We start from the raw sequence: 19898 nt of genomic DNA, 5'->3' as shown, positions 1-19898 counted from the left end.
CCCAGTCCACACCTGTCACATCAGTTCCTGCCTAGTGTTCTCACTGTGGCTCCTGAGGCTGAGAGCCCCATTTTATATAGCAAGGGATAAACCCCACAGGTCAGTTATACATTAGCGTCTTTCTGCCCCTGCCGCTGCTGCCCTACCTACCCCAAACTCATATATGAGTACAGGAAACAGCAGGGCAGGCCTGTTTCCAGGATGCCTGGATTTTCCTCAGGCAACTTTCCTAAGGCACAACTCATATCCTAAAGTTCACCTTTGTCAAATGTACTATTTGATAGTGTGTTTGGACAACACACAACAATTCAGACTATTTAATTCTAGGACATTGTCATCGTCACTTTAGAAAGAAAGCCCGCTGAAGCTAGGCACAGTGGCGCATATGTAATTCCAGCCCCTGGGAGGGGGAGGAGGAGGAAGAGGAGGAGTGTGAGAAATCCCTGAGCTACAAAGTTTCAAAAGCAACAATGATGGCACAAAACAAGACATATCTACCCACTAGCGGGCATTCCATGTTTCTCTGTGCTCCCCTGCCCTAGCAACCATGGATGAACATTCTTTGTCTGCACCTTCCTGTTCCAGGCACAACCTATGCATGGAAGCACATGGCTTCTGGGGAGCATTTTCAGACAGCACAACGCCACTGTCTCTGGTCCCCCTGATCCCCCTTGCACTACTTTAGTATAAGGCATCTAGGCTATTTCTCAGACCCCATCCGAGGGCTGAAGGCTCCAGTCTCTTCTAGAATAGAAGCTATAAAGAGGAAGAGGCCTGTGCCCTGGAGCTCTCTGGAGGCTGGCTCAAAGCCAGAAAGGTGCGCCAGGAATTTCTCTCTAATTACCAAGTAACCACCTAAAAATGGCTGCCAAAGAAAACTCCCTGCACAAAAAATCCTATAAATACCCTCGTTGTACACAAAGCCTCCTTTTGTAATTTTTCTACAGGCAATTAAAGTGACTATCTTTGACAGTAAAAAAAGAAGAGGTCTGTAGAGGGAAGAGTACACTCTTTTTGGTCGTCCTGTGGCTCAAGTTAGGGCTTCCAGCATGCCAAACTAAGATTCTGTCAGGGAGCTACACTCCCAGCTTCTGAATGTCCTTTCAGACCTGGCATGGTGCAGCTCACCTTTAATCCCAGCACTTGAGGAGCAGAGACAGGCTCTGAGGCCAGCCTGGTGTACATAACAAGTACCAGGACCGCCTGAGCTACACAGAGACACCTGGTCTCAAGCAAGACAACAGAATCACATAGTCACATTAAGCTTCACCTGTGAGACAGCTGTAATGGCATCAGCTTCACAGGTGGTGGGAAGGATCAGAAGCAACGAAGGGTGTCCAGCGTGAGCGGGAAGCACAGTGGGTGTCAGGCAAATGGCAGCTGCGAGCCACGATCCTGGGCAGTGAGTGCAGCCTGCGAGTTAGACGGTGGCCTGCAGTTGCATCAGACTGAAAGGTGAGACTATTTTTCTTTTTACACTCCATTCGATTTGGAGATGGAGAAGATGAAAGAAGCCTACAGTCATTTGGGGATCAACCGAGACGCCCCTAGCTAATACTGAACGCTCACTCTAGCCAGGCTCTGTCAGTGCATGAACTCACACAGTCCTTTCAACCACTAGAGAGAGAGAGAGAGAAATTGTTATTTTGGGGGAAGTGGACGGAATTGGGAAATACTGTATGCTCCCTCTTATATGTGACGCTTAACAGAGACATCTGCATGCACACATGCACACATGTTGGAGCATACATCAGGGCGATGATCGGGGAAGAGGGAGAGGATGACAGGAAGGTAAGCCAGAAGAGATGAGGAGAGTGAATATTGTCAAGTACATGATATATGGTGCACAGCCCACTTATACAAATAAAAATTAAGATGGATAAAATAAATAGCACCAGCCAGAGGAAAAAATATATGTAATGGATGAAGCGGAAAGCTTTTCTGGGCCTCTCACATGATAATTTGCATAATTTTTTTGGATGTTTTATTAATTAATTAATTTCTAAAATAGCATAAAATAGTATCTATGGAGAATAAGCCTAGGCCTCAGGTACCATTAATTTCCTCATAGCTTAGTAAACTGAGGCACAAGTGACTTGCCTGAAATATATATACATATATTTTTATTTTTTCAAATTCTGTGGTTTTAGCTACCCCAAGTCCGTCAAAGAACAAAAGCATTAAATGGAAATTACAGAAATAAACATTTCTTTGGTTTTTAAATCCCGTGCTGTTTTGAGCAGCACGAAACCTCAGCTGTCCTGCCCACAACATAAATCATTCCTCTGTCCAGAGTGTCCATGCTGTATATACCACCTGCCTGTTCGACACTGAGCACCCTTCCAGGTTATCAGATCACCTGCTGTGCTACTGCAGTGCTAGGTTCAAGTAGCCCTCAGTTTAGTTAATAACTGCCCAAAGTTCAAGAGTAATAGTGCTGGCAATTTTATTATAGTGTAACACCGTAACTATCCTGAGTTATTTTAGTTATTGTTACCAATTTATTGCTGTGCCTAATTAAAAACTACACTTTATTATAGGCATATATTTATAAGAAACCACACGGTATATATAAATAGGCTTTGATACTAGCAGAGTTTCAGGCATCTCTGGGGAGGTCTTGGAATGTATTCTTTATGGATCAAGGGACTACAGAAATCCAAGAAGTGTCTGTAACAGAATGTTAATTCAGAACATAGATGTTCTTGGCAAAAAAAAATCACTTCCAAAGATCTAGGTCTGTGTGATCTGGCTGGAATACAAACACTCCTTTAATCCGGGAGACTGAGGCAAGCAGATCTGAGTTCAAGGCAAGTTTCAGGTAAAGAAAAGCTTAGATCCAGGCGTGGTGGTACATGCCTTAAATCCTAAACAATGAAGGTAATTAGCTTGTAGGAGGAAGCGCCCATGTTGGAAAGTGATGTCTAACCGAGTGGCAGAAATAGAGACAAATCAGAGAAAGACTTGACAGAGTAGTATATGCCCAACTCTCAGAAGAAGAGAGAGGAAAGGGAAGTTATTAAAGGGGCAATCAGAGAGAAAAAAATGCAGTTTTGCCAGGACAGTGATAGAGAGACAAGTTGCAGTGAGAAAGAGAAGGAACCAGAAGATTAGAAAAGATTGCTGGAGTTAGTTTGAGGCGAAACAGAGCAATTCAGAGGCTGAAAGAAAAACCAGATTGAATAAGTGACCTAGGAGAGGAATTTGAGCCAGAACAGCTGAGTTGAACCAGCCAGCTAAGAGCTCATTAAGGGTGAGTTTATTAAGCAGTAATCCTTAGCGGCTGAAAACATTCTAGACCTAGGTTAGATGGTCAGAGGCTAGAAGCTTCCAGTACGAGGCCTAGGTTAGCAGACAGAGCCAGTAAACCTCCAAGACACCAACTGTATCAGGAGATTAAAAGTTACTTATTCAAGTCTCCTTCCAGTGTTCACATGCTTCACTGTTAGTTTCCTTTGCAGGGTTTTAACCCAGTGTGTGGCACCAAGGAAATGCCCATTAGCACTGTAGCAGCTATGGAATAATAATGATATCATTCACACATGTGCTGGCAGCTGTTTTGGCATAATCGCTTTAGCTAAACTTTTATCTTTCACCTTGGTGAGGGACCAAAGTGTCTGCATCTTTTCCATCTTTGTATCCAAGCGTGGCTGGAACACGGCACCTAGAGCAGAAAGACTCTGCTGGGAGTTGTTGGGCAAATAGATGAGCCTTTCAGACTAATAGATTTATTAACACATGGCATGGTGGCCCTTTGTGAAAGCTAATTGGGCGATAGCTGGAGTGGGCCACATTTGCTCACTGCCTAAGTCTTTGCAAGAGTTCAATGAAGGGCCATGATTCTCAAAAACATTTTAATTGCCCTGCTTGCCATTGCATAACCTCCATCTGTCTCCACCTCTGTCATCACCCATTCCAGACTGCCACTCCCAAATCCAGCTCTCTCCTCTACACACACACACACACACACACTCAGTTTTTCCACACTAGAATGTTTCCTCTTTATCTTACACAAGAGGCAGAGCCATCCTGCCCTTCCATTGTGTGTGTGTGTGTGTGTGTGTGTGTGTGTGTGTGTGTATGTATACCCAGCCTGGTGTAGAACTCCTCATACAGCCCAGGCTGAACTTGGATGCACAGTGATCCTCTTGCTTCATCCTGAGTGCTGGGATCAGAGTTCTGAGTCTCCCTTCCGGGTTTCCTGCCCAGCAGTCCTGCATCTGCCTTCTGGATGACTCAGATGCTCCACGTCATGCTAATCTCCTCATCATTTGGCTTCAAAGCTGTTGAATTATTTATGCCTTATCACTGGGCCATCAAAGCATCCAGCTCAAGCTCAGGATCTGCAGCAGCAGAAGAGGCAGATGCTAGCTAAGGGCCTGCAAGCAGCGGCCTACTCTGTCACACTCTGTCGGTGCTGACAGAGATCTCCTCATGCCCTTGGCCTGATGCAGCACGTTCAGCAGCCTCTCTGGCCTTCACATTCTGTTTGGAACCTGGCCCGGCATACACGCCCGCCATAGGTTATTTCTACGCAGAAGGCCTGAACCTTCAATAAATGTGAAGCTGCTGCAGCTCTGACCCCTGCATCTTATAAGAGTCCTGTGATGAAAGCCTGACTTGGCCCCTCTCTCTAGCAAGCAGGAATGATGACTAACTGATTGAGACAACTCAGGGACAAGAGGACGAGAGAGGGCAGAATGAGCGTGGGGACCATGAGCAGGAGAGCGGCCTCCGGGTAAAGCAGGCCTCCTCTCAGCACCTCCAGCATGTGACTCGTTTCCAGATGTCACTTCTTTTAAAAGTATCTCCACTCTGCGCTCTTGCCACATATAAACCACAACCTTCTCTCTTCCTTCTGCACATTTATCTATTCCTTTAGCTTCTCTTCTGTTGATGTGATCTCTCGTTTCTATCTAAAAATCGATCTTCCACTTTCCCCCATCTTCTACCTCCGCTGACCCTCATCAGACCCCTAATTCCCTCTGTGCTTGTGGCAGCTCCAAAGTCAAGGTCATTCCACTTGGGTTGCCTTGTTGCCCCAGCCCTCCAGGCCAGATGCTCATTTCCCTTCTGTGTGCATAATTTTATTAAGCCAGAAACAGCATAATTTGGTTTTAGTGCTATCTATTATTTAGCATTTCATCTCAAGTCTCTCTTGGACCTGGAGCGTCCCCATTCTTGTAGAAACGTTTCATTAGGTTGCATGAGCTCAGGGGGCAGAAGCCTAAGCCCTCATGTGTGTGGTTTCTACTTCGGAACCACTGTCTGAAATAAGCCCAAACTGGTGAGGTCAGCGAGAAGATACTTTTGCAGGTAACAGCTACCTCCCAAATGGTCTTTCGTGGGAATTGTGAGACTAAGACAAAAATGGTTCTGAGGGGGCTTACGCTGCTGCTCTGGCTTCCCCCGGGGCCCACCTCACCTACCTGTGCACATGACAGCAGCAAAGACCCAGCATTGCCCATAGCGCACTGGCTGGCAGCCTGTGGCATGCCACTGCTTCAGGATGGCCACACTGCCAGTCCACTCGGCGGGGTTGACGCCGTCCACATAATTCTCACTCCAGTTGCCATTGAGCACTCCGTTGTCATCATTACTGTTGATCTAAAGAGGAGCCAGGAAGAAGTATTAGAAATATCTGTTCCCTCCACAGGATGGGGTGTGCAGGCTGCTGAGGGGATGGACCACCAGCCTGAGACACAGGGAGACCTCTGACCTCACTTCACCTGGGACCTTCCGGATCTGCTGGGGAGATCGAAGGTGGGTGGCGAGCTATTCCAATTTAAGCTTATATCAATTTGCTATTCTGTTTCAACTTCCTACACAGCAGGAGCATGGCTCTGGGCAGTTTAGGAACACATTTGAACCAGGGAAATCTAGAAGCGACAAGGTGATTCTCCAACATTCAGCTTCTCCCTCAAAACATGTAACTTGGAGTTAAGGAAGACAAAGGCCCACACCAGCTATTCCCCACAGTCAGTGTTGGTCTCACTCAGAATGGCCTTGTTCTCAGAGGGTCCCTGTCTTTGGAACTCATTCTCCTACTGCAGCTAACAGCTGTGAGAGGGCAGGGGTCCCCTTATACCACTTCCTTCCTCCCTGGGCCGGGCACACCAGGGACCTCACCATGGCACACACAACTCTGCTGGTGTAGACGGGGCTTCCCCGCAGGGCACAGTCTGTGGATGGGTCAACCTGGAAGTTCAGACTCTTCTCCAGCAGCTCCAAGCAGATGTCTATGATATTCTCCTCAAACTGCGGGGGATGAAGAGAAAGGAGGCACCACACTCTTGCTGTGTGCGGACAAATAAGGAAATACCACCTATACCACTCAGCTCCCCAGTCGAGTGTGTCCGCAGAATAAAACCCATCTGCAAGGTAGTCGTCAAACAAGACAGCCAGGAAGGGCCTCCCAGGAAGGTGCATGGCTTCAGAGCTATGGCATTACAGCCCATATGTCCTGCAAGCCAAAATGGCTCACCATTCATTGGAAGTGACTGTTGTGTCATTAGAAAGTCTATTTCTGCCTCTGCCTCTTCCTCCTCCGTCTCCACATTCTTGGGGCCCCTAAGAGGCTGTTGTTAAGGCCATGTTCCCTTTTATTCCACACTTACAGAGTGACCCAATTTATCATTGGAGGATACTGAAGGAAGAGCCCCTACCTGCTTTGGGACTCATAGCTATGGGGTTCTGGACTGACCAATCGCATGCGAGTTCTGGAACACTGTCCTCTGTGGGCTTGTCCCCTCTGGTTGTCAAGTGTAGTTGAGGCCTAGCTATCCTGTCTGTGGGTATGCTCTGTCAGTCCAAGTTCTCTTTATAACACTCAACTCCACTCTGGCATGGGGCTGGGTGCACAGTAGGAACTCTACATATTTTTGTCAAACAGTTATAAGTGAGTGCACTTACTCTCGCGGAACAGTGGTCAATAAGCAGAATTAAGCTTCCCTGGCCTAAACTTCTTTAGGGAAGTCACTTTTCTAGTTTACAGTGTTCAAAGGGCCCTATAACTTAAAGAGTCCAAGCCGAAGCCTTCTTGTGGTGTCCTTCAAGTCCTTCTCAGATCTGGCTCTGTTTGTGTAGCAGTTTGCCCTGAGATTAAAACTTTAAACTCTCCATTGTAGAGCAAAGCTTGTTGCGGCTTGGGATGTTGAAGGGCAGGTGAAACATTTCATCCTGCAGAGAAGCTTAGGAAGTCCCTGATACTGACAAGATTCACTAGGCCCCTCCCTCCCCAAGCCTATATAAGCAATAAGGACTGCCAACAGAAGTGCTCAGATGAGGTGAGTTGTCTAGAAAAAGATGTATTCCCCAAACTGCCTGCAAGAGGCTCAGACCGACAAAGCTACCTGGAAAAACACTCCCCCTGCTCTACAGCTGCCTGTAGGTTGTGTGGTGTGCTCCGGGTTTCAAACCTTTGTGAGCTATTGCCCAGGCTGGAGTGGGATTTTGGTGATACCACTGTCTTTGAGTCGTTTCTGCTCCTATAGGTAACTCATCACTCCTAAGTGACCCCTATAAAGTCTTTGTTTTGCTAAGTCAGACTTTGGTGATATCTGTACTTTGGTCTGTCATGGGTTCCCTCTCTGGAGTGAGTAGATGTTTGTTCATCCCAGCAATAGGCACCCTTCTACATCTCCAGCCTCTCACCTCAACATCCTCCCACCCTGGCAGTTTTTGCTCCAGCTACACCAAACTCCTTGTGATCTCTGCCAAGACGAAACCTTTCTGGTCTTTCTGTCTTTGCACATGCCTGTCCTTGGCCTTCCCTTGACTAACTGAGCTTAAACACAGCATCTTCTCTCTCAGGAAGCTTCCTCAGGATCTGTGGCCAAAACCAAGAGCCTTCCTCCTGGTTCCCAGAACTCCCTGGCCCTGTTTTTCAGTCTCACAACCCCACTGTGAGATAAGCAACTGTCTATGTATCCCTGAGGGACAGTGCTGCCTTTATCTCTGTATCTCCTTCCCTCACCTTCCCCCCTGTACTGAACAGATTGTTCGACCTGTGCTTCCTGAAGAAGAAAGACAGAAAGGGAGGGAGCCAGAGCGCCACAAACAGAACTCTTCATTCCTCTTCTCATTGATGGCAACACCCTTAAATGCCCACACTGAGTGAGGAGTCGGGGCCAGCTGAGACATAAATCTTCCCTGGGCTGTGAGTGAACCTTGGCTGTGAGTGAACCTGACTGTCATGTGTATTTGGAGTTCTGTTTGGGCAATACCTGCTGAGGAGCCTCTATTTAAATGATCCAGGGCTCCATGAGGCCCTCCAGATTGTCCTTGCTGTCACCTCTTCTAAGGGGCCAAAGGCTGATCTCTCCTTTCTCAGTGCTCTCAGAAATGGGGCTCAGTTTAGATGAGCTTCTTCCTTCCCTGACCTTGGTCCCTGCTGAGGCCAAACTTTAAATGGGAGGTAGGTTTTTAGACAGACGAAAGTTGTCAAGCATTGCAATGAGTTTAGACACTTTGTATACAAAGTCCTTAGACTGTACACAGAAAATAAAGTGAAGAGGAATCACGCTGGTAGCAGTGATTAACCTCCGTGTTCTAGGTACCCATTTTTGTAATTTTTCTTTGCAAAGGTTTTGTTTTTCTATTTGGTTAGGTGGTTAGTTTTGGTTTCCAGGCAGGATCTCCTAGCCAAGGATGACCCTGAACTTCTGATTCTTCTGTCTCTCCCTCCTCATTTCCAGGATTACAAGGGTATCTGTCAACGCCCTGTTTATACGGTTCTGGGGATCAATCCCAGGGCTTTGTGCATGTCAAGTAAATACTCTGACAACTGACAGACATCTTCAGCCCTCTGTTTTTCAGAAAGGATTTTTCTATGTATCCCAGGCTGACCTCAACCTTGAAATCCTCTTGCCTCAGCTTCTCAATCACTGATATTACAGGCATGCACCATCAAACCCACCTTGGCAAAGTTTTCTTTCTTTCTTTTTTCTTAACAATTATGTATTGCTTATAATGAAAAAAGTCTATTGTCAAAACCAGCAAACCAGCAAAAGACATTGGATTGGGGTCATGAAAGAGATGTTATTGTTCGTCAGCCCTGTTTTTGGTAGAGATATTCAGGGACACATATATACTGTGTATGTATGTGACAGATTTGATATCAAGTTCCAGCAGCAGGGGATGTCAGGAGAAAGCGTAAGACCCCACTGCAAACTCAGTTTAAAGCACAAAATGTCAGGTGCAATCATTTCCATTATGATTGCACTACCCCTTCCTCCGTTGAATGTAGCTGTCCTTTCCGTTAAATCCTATTCAAGTAGATGTGACCAGCAAAGAACCCTTTCTCCTCCTTCCTGTGGCTGCTTCCCCAGCAACCCGATAAGCTTCTCACGTGCTCTTTAGTTAGCATAAGCAGTTCACCCTGTCCTGGCTCCCCTTTCCCTATGAGTTTGGGGCTTATGTGGGCTGGGACTCACCTGCCCATAGTTCCAGGGGCATGGGCGGATCCAGCTCTTGCTCCCTTGGTAGATAAAGCCGTAATCATTGACGACATACTCCTGCCTCTGCGGCTCACTCTCCAGGTATACTGCATCCGCTGGGAACCAAAGTGAGAGGACACAAAGCAAGAGTCATGTCCACTGCTATTCCCAAGGTCCCGTAGAACCGGCTTTCTGGAGAGGGTGCCTGGGGCCGTTCTGATAGGAGCTGGCACAGGAAGTTTCCACACTGACATGGGTTCTCTCCAGGATTTGGACCAGTGTGACAAACAGTTGTAGGTTCATGGCTGAAGTTACAAACATCCCTGAACTGTAGGGTGGGGCTTCCCAGTCAAACCTCCCTGGTCTGGTGGTGTGACAACTGTTGATCTTAAATGTACCAACTACCTGGCTCTGTCCCAACATTTTGTTCTCTCTAGGACATGGGTACAAGCTCAGGAGAGAAGCCATGTACATGGTCCTCCCACCCCTCAGACAGGCCCTTATGTTCCCATGTTCAAGTCTAAAGCCCAGTCTTGGAGGCCAAGTGTGTGTGTGTGTGTGTGTGTGTGTGTGTGTGTGTATGTGTGTGTGTGTTGACAAGGTCTCAAGTCTGGTATGGAACTCACTATGTGATCCTGGTTGGCCTCAAACTCGCAGTATCCTCTTGCTTCAGCCTCCCAAGTACTGGCATAGGTGAATATTTCAAAAAGAAGTGCAAATTGGAGGCTTGTGGTATAATCACATTTGGGTATATATCATAGAACTTACAACATATAGATAGATACAAATGTGCACATATTTAAGCATAACATAGCTCTATACGGTTACACAAAGGACAGTAATAAGGCTTCCACTAGGAAAATGGAACTTGGAGACTGGGGAGTCTGAAACCATATCATAGTTCCTTTCTTCCTTTTCTCTCCTCTCCTCTGCTTTCCCATTCCTTTCTTCTTCCCTCCCTTCTTTCTTTTCTCCTTCCCTTCTTCCCTCCTTCCCTTCCTTCTTTTTCCTTCTCCCTCCCTCCCTCCCTCCCTCCCTCTTTTCTCCTCTTTGAACCTCTTCTTTTCATCCTTTCTTTCACTTTTATCATTTGTTTCTTTCCTCAAAATTTTCAAAATAGTGTGCATTTATCACTTTTAAAGTAAAAAAGTCCAAATTAACTTAAAAATAGATAATGAAGGGAGATGTTGATGGTGGTTAAACATAATAGTTTTCTATTTAAGTCCAGACATAATTTTAAAATTCTAAATAAGTAAATAAATATCAAGGTCTCCCCAGCCTAGTTGTTGGAGGTTAGGTACTGAATTCGAGGGCTTGAGGGGCTTATGGTGGCCAAGGATCAGGGGCTGCAAACCTGAGAGCCTGGATCTCTGGAGGCACTGACAGAGAGACAGAAGTAAAGGAGCCCACGTGGGTACTTGCCTCACCTGGGCACCAGGGATTGAAGAGCAGGATAAACTCCCCCAGCTGGTAGGCAGTGACCGAACCCTGGTAGGAGTCGATTCGAATTTTCAGGAGATATCGACCCACAGCTGCCATGGGAGGGGCACACAGGCTTACTTCCAGGGAGGTGGCCCTGTTTTCCTCCAGGGAAGCAATCCAGGGGCTTGGGCCACCACTGCCTGTGAGGCTAAACACTGCCCGAGTCCCTTTGGCCAGGTCTGGCAAGGGTCCTGGGAGGGAAGAATAAATAAGATTCTTTATGGCGACCAGCCATTCCTCTCAGATCCTGCTCAATGAGGATGCTCTCTCACACACACTCCACTTCATAATACATGCAGACATACATGCATACGTACATACATGCACACATACACACACAAAACAAACCCATGTCCCACTTCAAACACAGAGACACATATAACACACATACATTCCACTACACACACACATGCTCCACACATCTACACATACATATATATCACACATACACACACGCACATATACCACACACATGCTCCGCTTCACATATACACACATGCCTACCGTACACATAGACCACGCGCACATTCCACTTCACCCCCCATGTTCTACTTCACAGGTACACACACATGCACACCGCATCATACACGCACAAACCACATAAATACACACATATACACCACACACACACACACATCTTGTGGGCCAGTTCCTCACCAGTCTCAGCCACAAAGATGATACTGTCCATGCCCGGCTGGAAGCCCCGGTTCTTAAAGTACAGGGTGATGCTGAAGGCCTGACCCCGGCGGACAACGAGGCGGTCAACACTGATCTCCTCTGTGTGGTGCCGCACGTTGTTCCGGGAGCTCTGGAGGTCTGTGAGGGCCACCTCTAACCCTGTGATGGGGGCAGACAAAAATCAGGGTTGTGAGGCCTGGTCCAAGTTTGTTCACCACCTACTGGCCGTGTAAACTCAGGGAAGGAAGTTGGCGATTGCACTTGAGTTTCCATGTTGGTAGAACGGAGTCTCTCACTCTAGCCCGGTAGGCGAGGTTTTAAGAGCTATACGAGATGCCATGGGTGCACTTCCTTCCTTTCTTCCGCCCCTACTTCTTCCACCCTCCGTCAGCTCCTTCCCTGCACACTGGGCGGGTACACGGCTTTTCTGAGTGACTTATTTTGTAGGCCTGCCCAGGTCCGATGCCCCCTTCACCAGCGTGCCTTCAGATACAGTCTGAGACCCACTTCCTGGGATGCGAGCGCATGATCTCACTTGTCTTTGTACCGACCTCCAAACCTGGGAGCAGGCCTCTGGCTTGCCTGCCCCTAGCACAGCTGCCCCGCTTTTAGCAACTTGCTGGCTCTCTGCCACCGCCAATGCCATGTGTTCGGTCCCCTGATACCTGCAGACTCAAAGTCAGAAAGGACGCTCCCAGCCTTCTGCTAAGCCTTCTGCTAAACCACAGATTATCACATTGTTCTCTAGCGCGCCTCCCCCGAGGGCTGTATCTGATGGTTTCCCCAGTCACCTGAGTGTGGTTTACAATGGGATCGCCCCTCTCTTCAGCCTCTGTCAATTCGTAGGTAACCGAGCCTTTCAGTTATTCCTTTACAGTTTCCCTGAGGTCGGCCGTCCCTTTGCAAGCGCCTGCAGTTTCCTGCTCTCCTCATCTCACCCTTGGTGACCATAATAGGCTCCAGTAGTTTGCCTGCCTGGAGCATCTCTCCCCACCACCTTCCTTGGCACCCCCACCCACCTTCCCGCAGAACAGTTTGATCACAGCATCTCATTTGCTCTGAAAGTTCTACGACTCTCTGCTGTCTGCTGTACACAAAGCCCCCGCATGGCCTTCCGTATCCAACACTAACTTCTGATTGCACTCAGCTCTCCTCACCCCCCCCCCCCCCCCCCGGCATCAGTCCTTCACTCGGGCTGACCATCCGCGGGATTTTCTTCCTGCCACAGCCTCCATTCAGAACACCTCCTGTCATAGAGCTGTCAGCCTGACAGGAACCTAGGCATATCTGGAAGGGGGGGCGGTCTTAACTGAGAAACTGCCTCCATCAGATTGGCCTGTGGGCGTGTCTGTGGGGTGTTCTCTTGGATGCTGAGGGAGGTGGAAGAGCCCAGCCCACCATGGGTGGCATCACCTCTGCAGATGGTCCTAGGTGGGAGAAGAGAGGCAGCTGAGCAAGCCAGGGGAAGCAAGGCCATCAGCAGACTCCTCCAAGGCCTCGGTGGTGGCTGAAGATCCAGCCTCCAGGCTCCGGCCTCGGCTTCCCTCAGTGACGGGCTATAATCTGTTAAATCAAGTAAACCCTTTCCTCCCCTAAGTTGCTTTGGGTCAGTGCTTTATCACAGCAACAGAAAGGAAGCTAGACCAGCCCCTCACCCCTCAGCCAAATCCCACCTGTCTCCCAAGACCTCCCTCTCTCATGAAACCTGCCCTAATGAGTCCACCCTTCTTCCCGTTTTGGACTGCTCTACAGCATTGAACTGAATTGCTCTTATCTTAACTGCTTACACTTCATCAATCCATTTATCCTGGGGCCTACTCTCCTGAGCCTCAGCATAAGAGGCTCGGACATTCTTTATCACCTTTCTTTCTGTTCTTTTCTTTCTTTTTTTTTTTTTTTAAGATTTATTTATCTAATGCAGGATGGTGGTGGCATTTAATCCCAGCACTTGGGAGGCAGAGCAGGCAGATCTCTATGAGTTTGAGACCAGTCTGTCTACAGAGTGAGTTCCAGGACAGCCAAGACCACACAGAGAAACCCTGTCTCAAAAAACTGATTTAAAGAAAGATTTATTTATCTGTATTTTATGTGCATTGCTGAGCTGCCTGCCTGAGGACACCAGATCCCCTGGATCGGAGTTACAGAGAGTTGTAAGCTGTTGTGTGATTGCTGGGAATTGAGCCCAGGTCCTCTGGAAGAACAGACAGTGCTCTTAACCACTGAGCCATCTCTCCAGCTTCTTCTTTGTTATTTCTTGTTGTGTCTCCTACTAACAGCCCGGGCTGGCTGCAGACTTGTGTTCTTCTTTGCTCAGTCCCTCAAGTTCTGAGGTTGGAGGTGTGTGCCACCATATCCAGCTTTTAACTGCCTTTCTTTTTGTCTCCTTTCCAACACCTTGTGTAAGCTGAGGACAGAAACCTACCTGCTTTATCTTGGCTGTGCTTCGATTAAAAAAAAAAAAAATGAGCCAAGTCATTTGGCAACACCCTTTTAGGTTAAAAAAATATTTAACAAACTAAGAAGGGAGGTCCTTATCATGATAACCCAGCTAGTCATATTTAATAGTGAAACACTGGATGCTTTCCTGTTAAGATAAAGAACAAAATAAGACTATGCGTGCTCTTGCCTGCTCTTGTCTTGTTAAAGACAGAGTGTACTGGAGGTTCCAGCCAGGGCCATTAAGCAAGGAAAAGAGATCAAAGACATTCAGATAGGAAATGAGTAAAGCTGTCTCCATTCACACATGATCTAAGAATCATAATGCTCTCAAATTAGAATTAACAACCGCAGGAAGACTTGAGGATGGACTCAATAGCAGCATGCAAATCAACTATTTTCATATATTCACAATGAATAGTCTGAGAAAAAAAATGTAAAAGTAATTCTATTTATAACAGCAAAAGATTGAAATAGTAACAAGTTGACAACAGAATGCAAAACTTTTACCACAAATATCATTTAAATAAATTTGCTTAAATAATGGAAAAATGTTCCGTGTTCGCGGGTTTGAAGATGCTGTCATTCAAATGACAGTAGACAATAGTACTATTCTAGTGACAGTTGACTCTAGATTCAACATAACACCTATCAAAACCAACAGCCCGCCCCACTGCTACAGCTACAATGCAACCCCTATACCCAAGCCTCAGGAGAAACCATGAAAAAGAGGAGAGACTGTAAAAGCCAGAGGAGCAGCATGTCTCCTGCTAGACGGTGTCTTGTGGAACCTATGAAATCTGAACATTCAGCTCCCTAAACAAGACCTATGTAATGAACAGTCATTGACATGACAGTGTGGATGGGGGAATTTCACAAGGTTCTATCCCAAGATAATCTTCTCCAGGAATGAGCTCCCTGATTGCTTAGCCAAGCCAATCCCAAGTTGTCACCCCTAAAGACAGGTATACACAAGCAACACTAAATGAGTTCAGGAGGTTTTATACATATGTTTATGTGTTCATGAGAATAACAAAGAAGAGATCATGAGTTTGGGGGGGCATGGGAGGAGTTGGAGTTTAATCTCAACTGCCATTTTGCAGAAACTGACAAGCGGATCAGAAAATTAATTGGGAAGAAGGAAGGATTCATAATAGTCAAAGCAATGTTTTTATTTCTTCCTTGAGGGAAAGGATAACATTATCTTGCTATATAGCCTGGAACTCATGACAATCCTCCTGCCTCAGCCTACAGTGTGTTGGGATTACAGAAACTCAGCATGTCTATCACTAAGCCAATCTTAAAACAGAGGGCTTGCACTTTTATACTTTAAGTTTTACTATAAGGCAATTCTGGGGTGGCATTAGTACAGGCACAGATCAGTGGGCTAGACCTGAGAATTTTAGAAAAAAAGGTCTATTGTATATGAGACAACGCTAAATTCACTCAGGAGGTTTTATATGTGTGCATTTAACAGTAACAGTGTAAGAAGAGGTCATGAATTTGAGATGTGAGCTAAGGACAGTGACCGACCTGCTTTATCTTGTTTTTGATTAAATAAATAAAGTAAATTAACCTAATTAGTTGGCAAAATCCAACACCCTTGAATATAGAAAAAAAATCTCTTCAAAAAATGGTGCCGGGATAAACAGATAATCACTGTAAATTATGAAGTGTCGGGGCTGGTCAGTGGAGAAGAGCAAAGCTGCTCTTGCAGAGGACCCAGGTTCACATCCCAGGACCCACACGACAGCAGAGGATCTTCTGACTTCTGCGGGCCCCAAGCATACACACGGTGCACATACAAATATGCAGGCAAAAGCCGATACATCCAAAATAAATACTTAAAAGTTAATTAAAAAACGAATGGAGTTGGTTGCCCACTTCACATGATATGTAAAAATTAACCCAGTGGATCAAAGATCTGAACATGAGAGCTAAAACTATAAAACTCATAGATGAAAACAGGTTCATCTTCCTTTTCTTGAACGAGGCGATGATCCCTTAGATATGACAAGAGAGGCAGAATCAGTGGGAAACCCAGGTAAATTGGACTTCGTAGAAATGAAAACATTCCTGCTTCAATGATGTAAAAAAGAATATGAAAATATAATCCACGGAATTTGGGGATGTCTTTGTAAATCATATAGCTAATAAGGGATTTGTAACAGGATGGATGGATGGATGGATGGATGGATGGATGGATGGATGGATGGGGAGATGAATCCTACAGCACAAAAACAAGGAGCCAAAATGAAAAACTGGGTGTCTGGAGCTAGTGGGATGGCTCAGTGGGTAAAGCACTTGTTGCATGAGCCTAACAACCTAGGTTCAGTCCCTAGGTAGAAGGCAAGAACCAACTCCATAAGATTGTCCCATGACCCAACATGCTCATTATGGTCTGTCTCTCCACACAATATGGGCAACTGATCTGAATAGACCTAAACAAGATAGAAAAAAAGACAATAAGCTCATGGAAGGATGCTCGGGTCGTTATGTAAACATGCATGAAGTGTTACTTCACACCCATGAGGATGCTATGATAAGATATCAGAGACGAGCAAGTGCTGGTAAGATGCAGCAGTGCTAGGGGACACTCATACCTTGCTGGTGGGTTTAGAAAATGGTGCAGCACTTTGGAGAACACCAGCATCTGCTCCGAATGTTGAACATAGACTCACCATGTGATCCACCTCCTTATTGTACACCACCAAACAGTGAGCACACACACTCACACCAAGCCTATACATGGATGCGGATAGCAACTTTATACAGAAGTAGCTGAAAAGTTTAATCGAGACTACGGGCTTGTGCAGGCTGAGCACATTACAACATGGATGGACCTTGAAAAGAGTGTGGCTACAGAAAGGAGTTAGACGCGAGAGGACACATTTTGTATGATGCCATTTCTATAAAATGTCTGAAAGAGGCAAATCCATAAAGATTCAAAATAGTTTAGGGACCTAAATGCCTTTTCTTCCTCCTCCTCCTCTCCATCCTTCTCCTTCTTTTCTCTCTCCTCCTCCTCTCCTCCTTCTCCTCTTCCTTCTTCTTCTAGGACAGGTGCTCTCTACCTAGCTATATAGCCATGGCTATCTTTGACTCACTCTGCAGACCAGGCTGGCTCCAAACTCACAGATATCCTCCTGACTCCACCTCCTGTGGTGCACCACCACACCTGCCTCTGCTTCTTTCTGAGATGATGAGAATGTTTTGAGACTAGATAGTAGTGACACTTTCAGAAACGTATGGATACGCTTAACTGTGTACTTCAAATGGACGGACTTTATTACATTTCAATAAAGCCATTAGAAACAACTATGACTCAAATCAACTATATAGAAGTATCATAACAAACGCTAGGCTTTATCTTTTTTTTTTTTTTTTTTTAAGAGTCAGGACCACAGTCACACAGGATCACAATTACACAGGTTATCCTGAAACCCACCAGGCTAACCTAAACCTCACCTCCTGTCTCAGCCTCCCAAGCTGCTAGGCTTACAGGCATGTGCCACCACATCCAGGCTAATCCTTATCTTTTAAACATGTCTGGGTTATTTTTGTTCATTGTGAACATACATCTTTTCACTAACTAGTTGATCATCATCATCATCATCAAAAATGTAAGAATAACGATCAGCTCATACAGGTTCATGGACGTTTGCTGTTTGAAGAGTTCTCTATCTTATGAGAACCCACTTGCATTTATTTCACGTTTTAGATTCTCTCAGCACCTTATCCGAGTCTTGTCTACTATTTAACCTTTACCACAACCTTGTATAGATGGAATCTCATGTCATCTACACCTGGGGAATGAAAAAAACGGGCTTCCAAGAGAAAAATGGATGGTTTTGTCTCATGTTAAATCAAGATTTGTAACTCAAGTCACAAGTTCCTTCACTGCCCAACAGCTGCTGTTTGTTGCTGGCTTCAGCAACTCATGTTCAGAAAGGACCTTCCAACCCTGCAACTTGGAAAAGAACTTGACTTTTTCTTAACTTAAAAAAAATAATAATAAAAAGGAGAAGAAGAAGCTCATCCCTTTGACTGGGCAGAGAGCACTGACGAGCTCAGGTCTGTGGGTGACTGAGGCTGCCCAACAGGTGGGGCAACACCTGCCTGACCGGAAGCACTTCAGGACACATCCTCCAGAGACACTACAGGCCAAGCCAGCCCCCCCAAGACACGTGGATGCTTCCTCACCCAGAGGCTGCGCTTAGCTTCCCTTTTCATGGCCGAGTAATAGCCCCTTGTTTTGGTATACCATATTCTGTTTACTTATATTCAAATAGGTTGTTCGCTGTTGATGAGAGTACTTCTTCTTGAAGTGAGGAGAGAATGAGGAAAATAACAAGGAAATAACAAGACGGCAGGCAGAACTTACAAAGTTAGTGATCTCGATATCTGCCCTCGAGAGACATTTCTCCATGAGTACCCAGGAGCATGCAGAAGAATGCTGACTGTAAGATGGCTTGTCTACCTAAAATAGTGGGAATGATCTAGGTGTTCTTTAGAAGAGGATGAGATGACTGAATCAGATACTGCAGAATACCATACAAAATGGTAAATATTGAGATAGGTATACTACCGTCATGGGTACTGCCATGCTTGAGACATGCTGCTAGTGAAAAAAAAAAAACATTAAGTTTATATTTATAGTATGATAACATCTAGATTTATAACAGCACGTGTTGATCCAATTGATTATAGTCAGCACATATGTGAGTACTAATGTCTGTGCCAAAAACTGGAAACAATGGTTATTCCGGATGAGGTTGAGGCACTTAGAACTTTATCTGCAATTACTGCTTTATTTTACTCCAATTAGAGCCTCATGTATTTCCTTTATAATTAAAATGTATACCCATTTGACATTAAAAAAATTAAGGAAATAGTAAAATGTTTATTATATCATTTATAGTAAACAAAGGTGAAGATTCCGAATTTGCAGAGTAAGTTAAAAGCCCATCCCTTAGAGCAGGCTTCATGGAATCTTCAGAGCGGCTCTTCATCTAGAGAGGATGTTTAGACAGAAGATGATGGTAGGAAGACTTCTGGAGTTAAGACAGGAAGATTCAGAGAACTTTGACACTGTAAGGAATCTTCAAGACTGTGGTCCAGACCCTGACACAGGAGGCAGGAACTAGATAAGTGCGTTGGCCAGTATGAAGAAGCTAGCCAGTGTCAGAGGACAGGCATCCCAATGGCCTAATCCCTTGCCTTACCCATCCCACCCCTATTGTGGAGGCCGCCGGGGTTACCTCCACCCTGCCTCCTGGTTCTCAGGGGACCAGTGGCTCCCGAGGCTTCTTGGCTTCCTTCCTAGATCAGCGCTGTACGTGGCTTATCCACTCTTGCTGTCTCTGGGTGTTCATTGTCCCCGTTTTCTAGCTACCCTTTGGGGCTTACTTCCCTACCTTGGGCCATAGTGGCTGCTTCTGGCTCCTGCTCTGCTCCCCCACAGATGGCTCGATGAATTGGAGCTTCGGGAAACTGGTCCTGGATTGTCTGTTTCCCCTTCCATGCCAAGGCTCCCAGAGACACTGGGGGTGTGGCCAGCTGCTCCACCGCCACCTCTGACGGGGCAGAGCTCAACTGGTTTTCTCACTTGCCCTCTGGTTTTTCTTGGCAGTGCTGCTCAGCTGAGAGGAGGTGTGGAGTCTGTGGAACCATCAGGGCCTTTGTGCCATTGGGCCTTAGGTAGCTCTTGGGCAATAGGGCTATGGTAAGGGAGCCAGGAGAAATTGGTGAACAGATGGGGCCTCCCTGGGGATGGAGGGAACTGTGCTTCTGCAGACTATTGCTCACAAGCAGAAGAGCCTCAGAAAGCCCTTGCGCTCGAGCCCTCTCTTTCTGGAGTTTAAG

At 46.1% G+C, this 19898-nt stretch overlaps 1 protein-coding gene across 1 annotated transcript in view; it reads right to left on the bottom strand.

The window, feature by feature from the left end:
• The window catches only part of Tgm5 (transglutaminase 5), a 35506-nt gene extending 15894 nt beyond the window's left edge, over nucleotides 1-19612 (bottom strand). Inside the window, exons 1-6 of the mRNA XM_021649858.2 lie at nucleotides 19451-19612; nucleotides 11577-11756; nucleotides 10865-11110; nucleotides 9435-9553; nucleotides 6130-6258; nucleotides 5430-5607 (exon numbers count right to left, since the gene is read on the bottom strand). Coding sequence (XP_021505533.1) covers nucleotides 5430-5607; nucleotides 6130-6258; nucleotides 9435-9553; nucleotides 10865-11110; nucleotides 11577-11756; nucleotides 19451-19460 — 862 coding nt within the window. The 5' untranslated portion in view covers nucleotides 19461-19612. The remainder of the gene's footprint in view (nucleotides 1-5429; nucleotides 5608-6129; nucleotides 6259-9434; nucleotides 9554-10864; nucleotides 11111-11576; nucleotides 11757-19450) is intronic.
• Between the last annotated feature and the right edge of the window lie 286 nt (nucleotides 19613-19898).

Source organism: Meriones unguiculatus, chromosome 18, assembly GCF_030254825.1.
Source record: "Meriones unguiculatus strain TT.TT164.6M chromosome 18, Bangor_MerUng_6.1, whole genome shotgun sequence".
In the NCBI taxonomy this organism is placed as follows: domain Eukaryota; kingdom Metazoa; phylum Chordata; class Mammalia; order Rodentia; family Muridae; genus Meriones; species Meriones unguiculatus.
The sequence above is the reverse complement of the archived record's forward strand: the minus strand, read 5'-3'. Positions and strand labels throughout refer to the sequence as shown.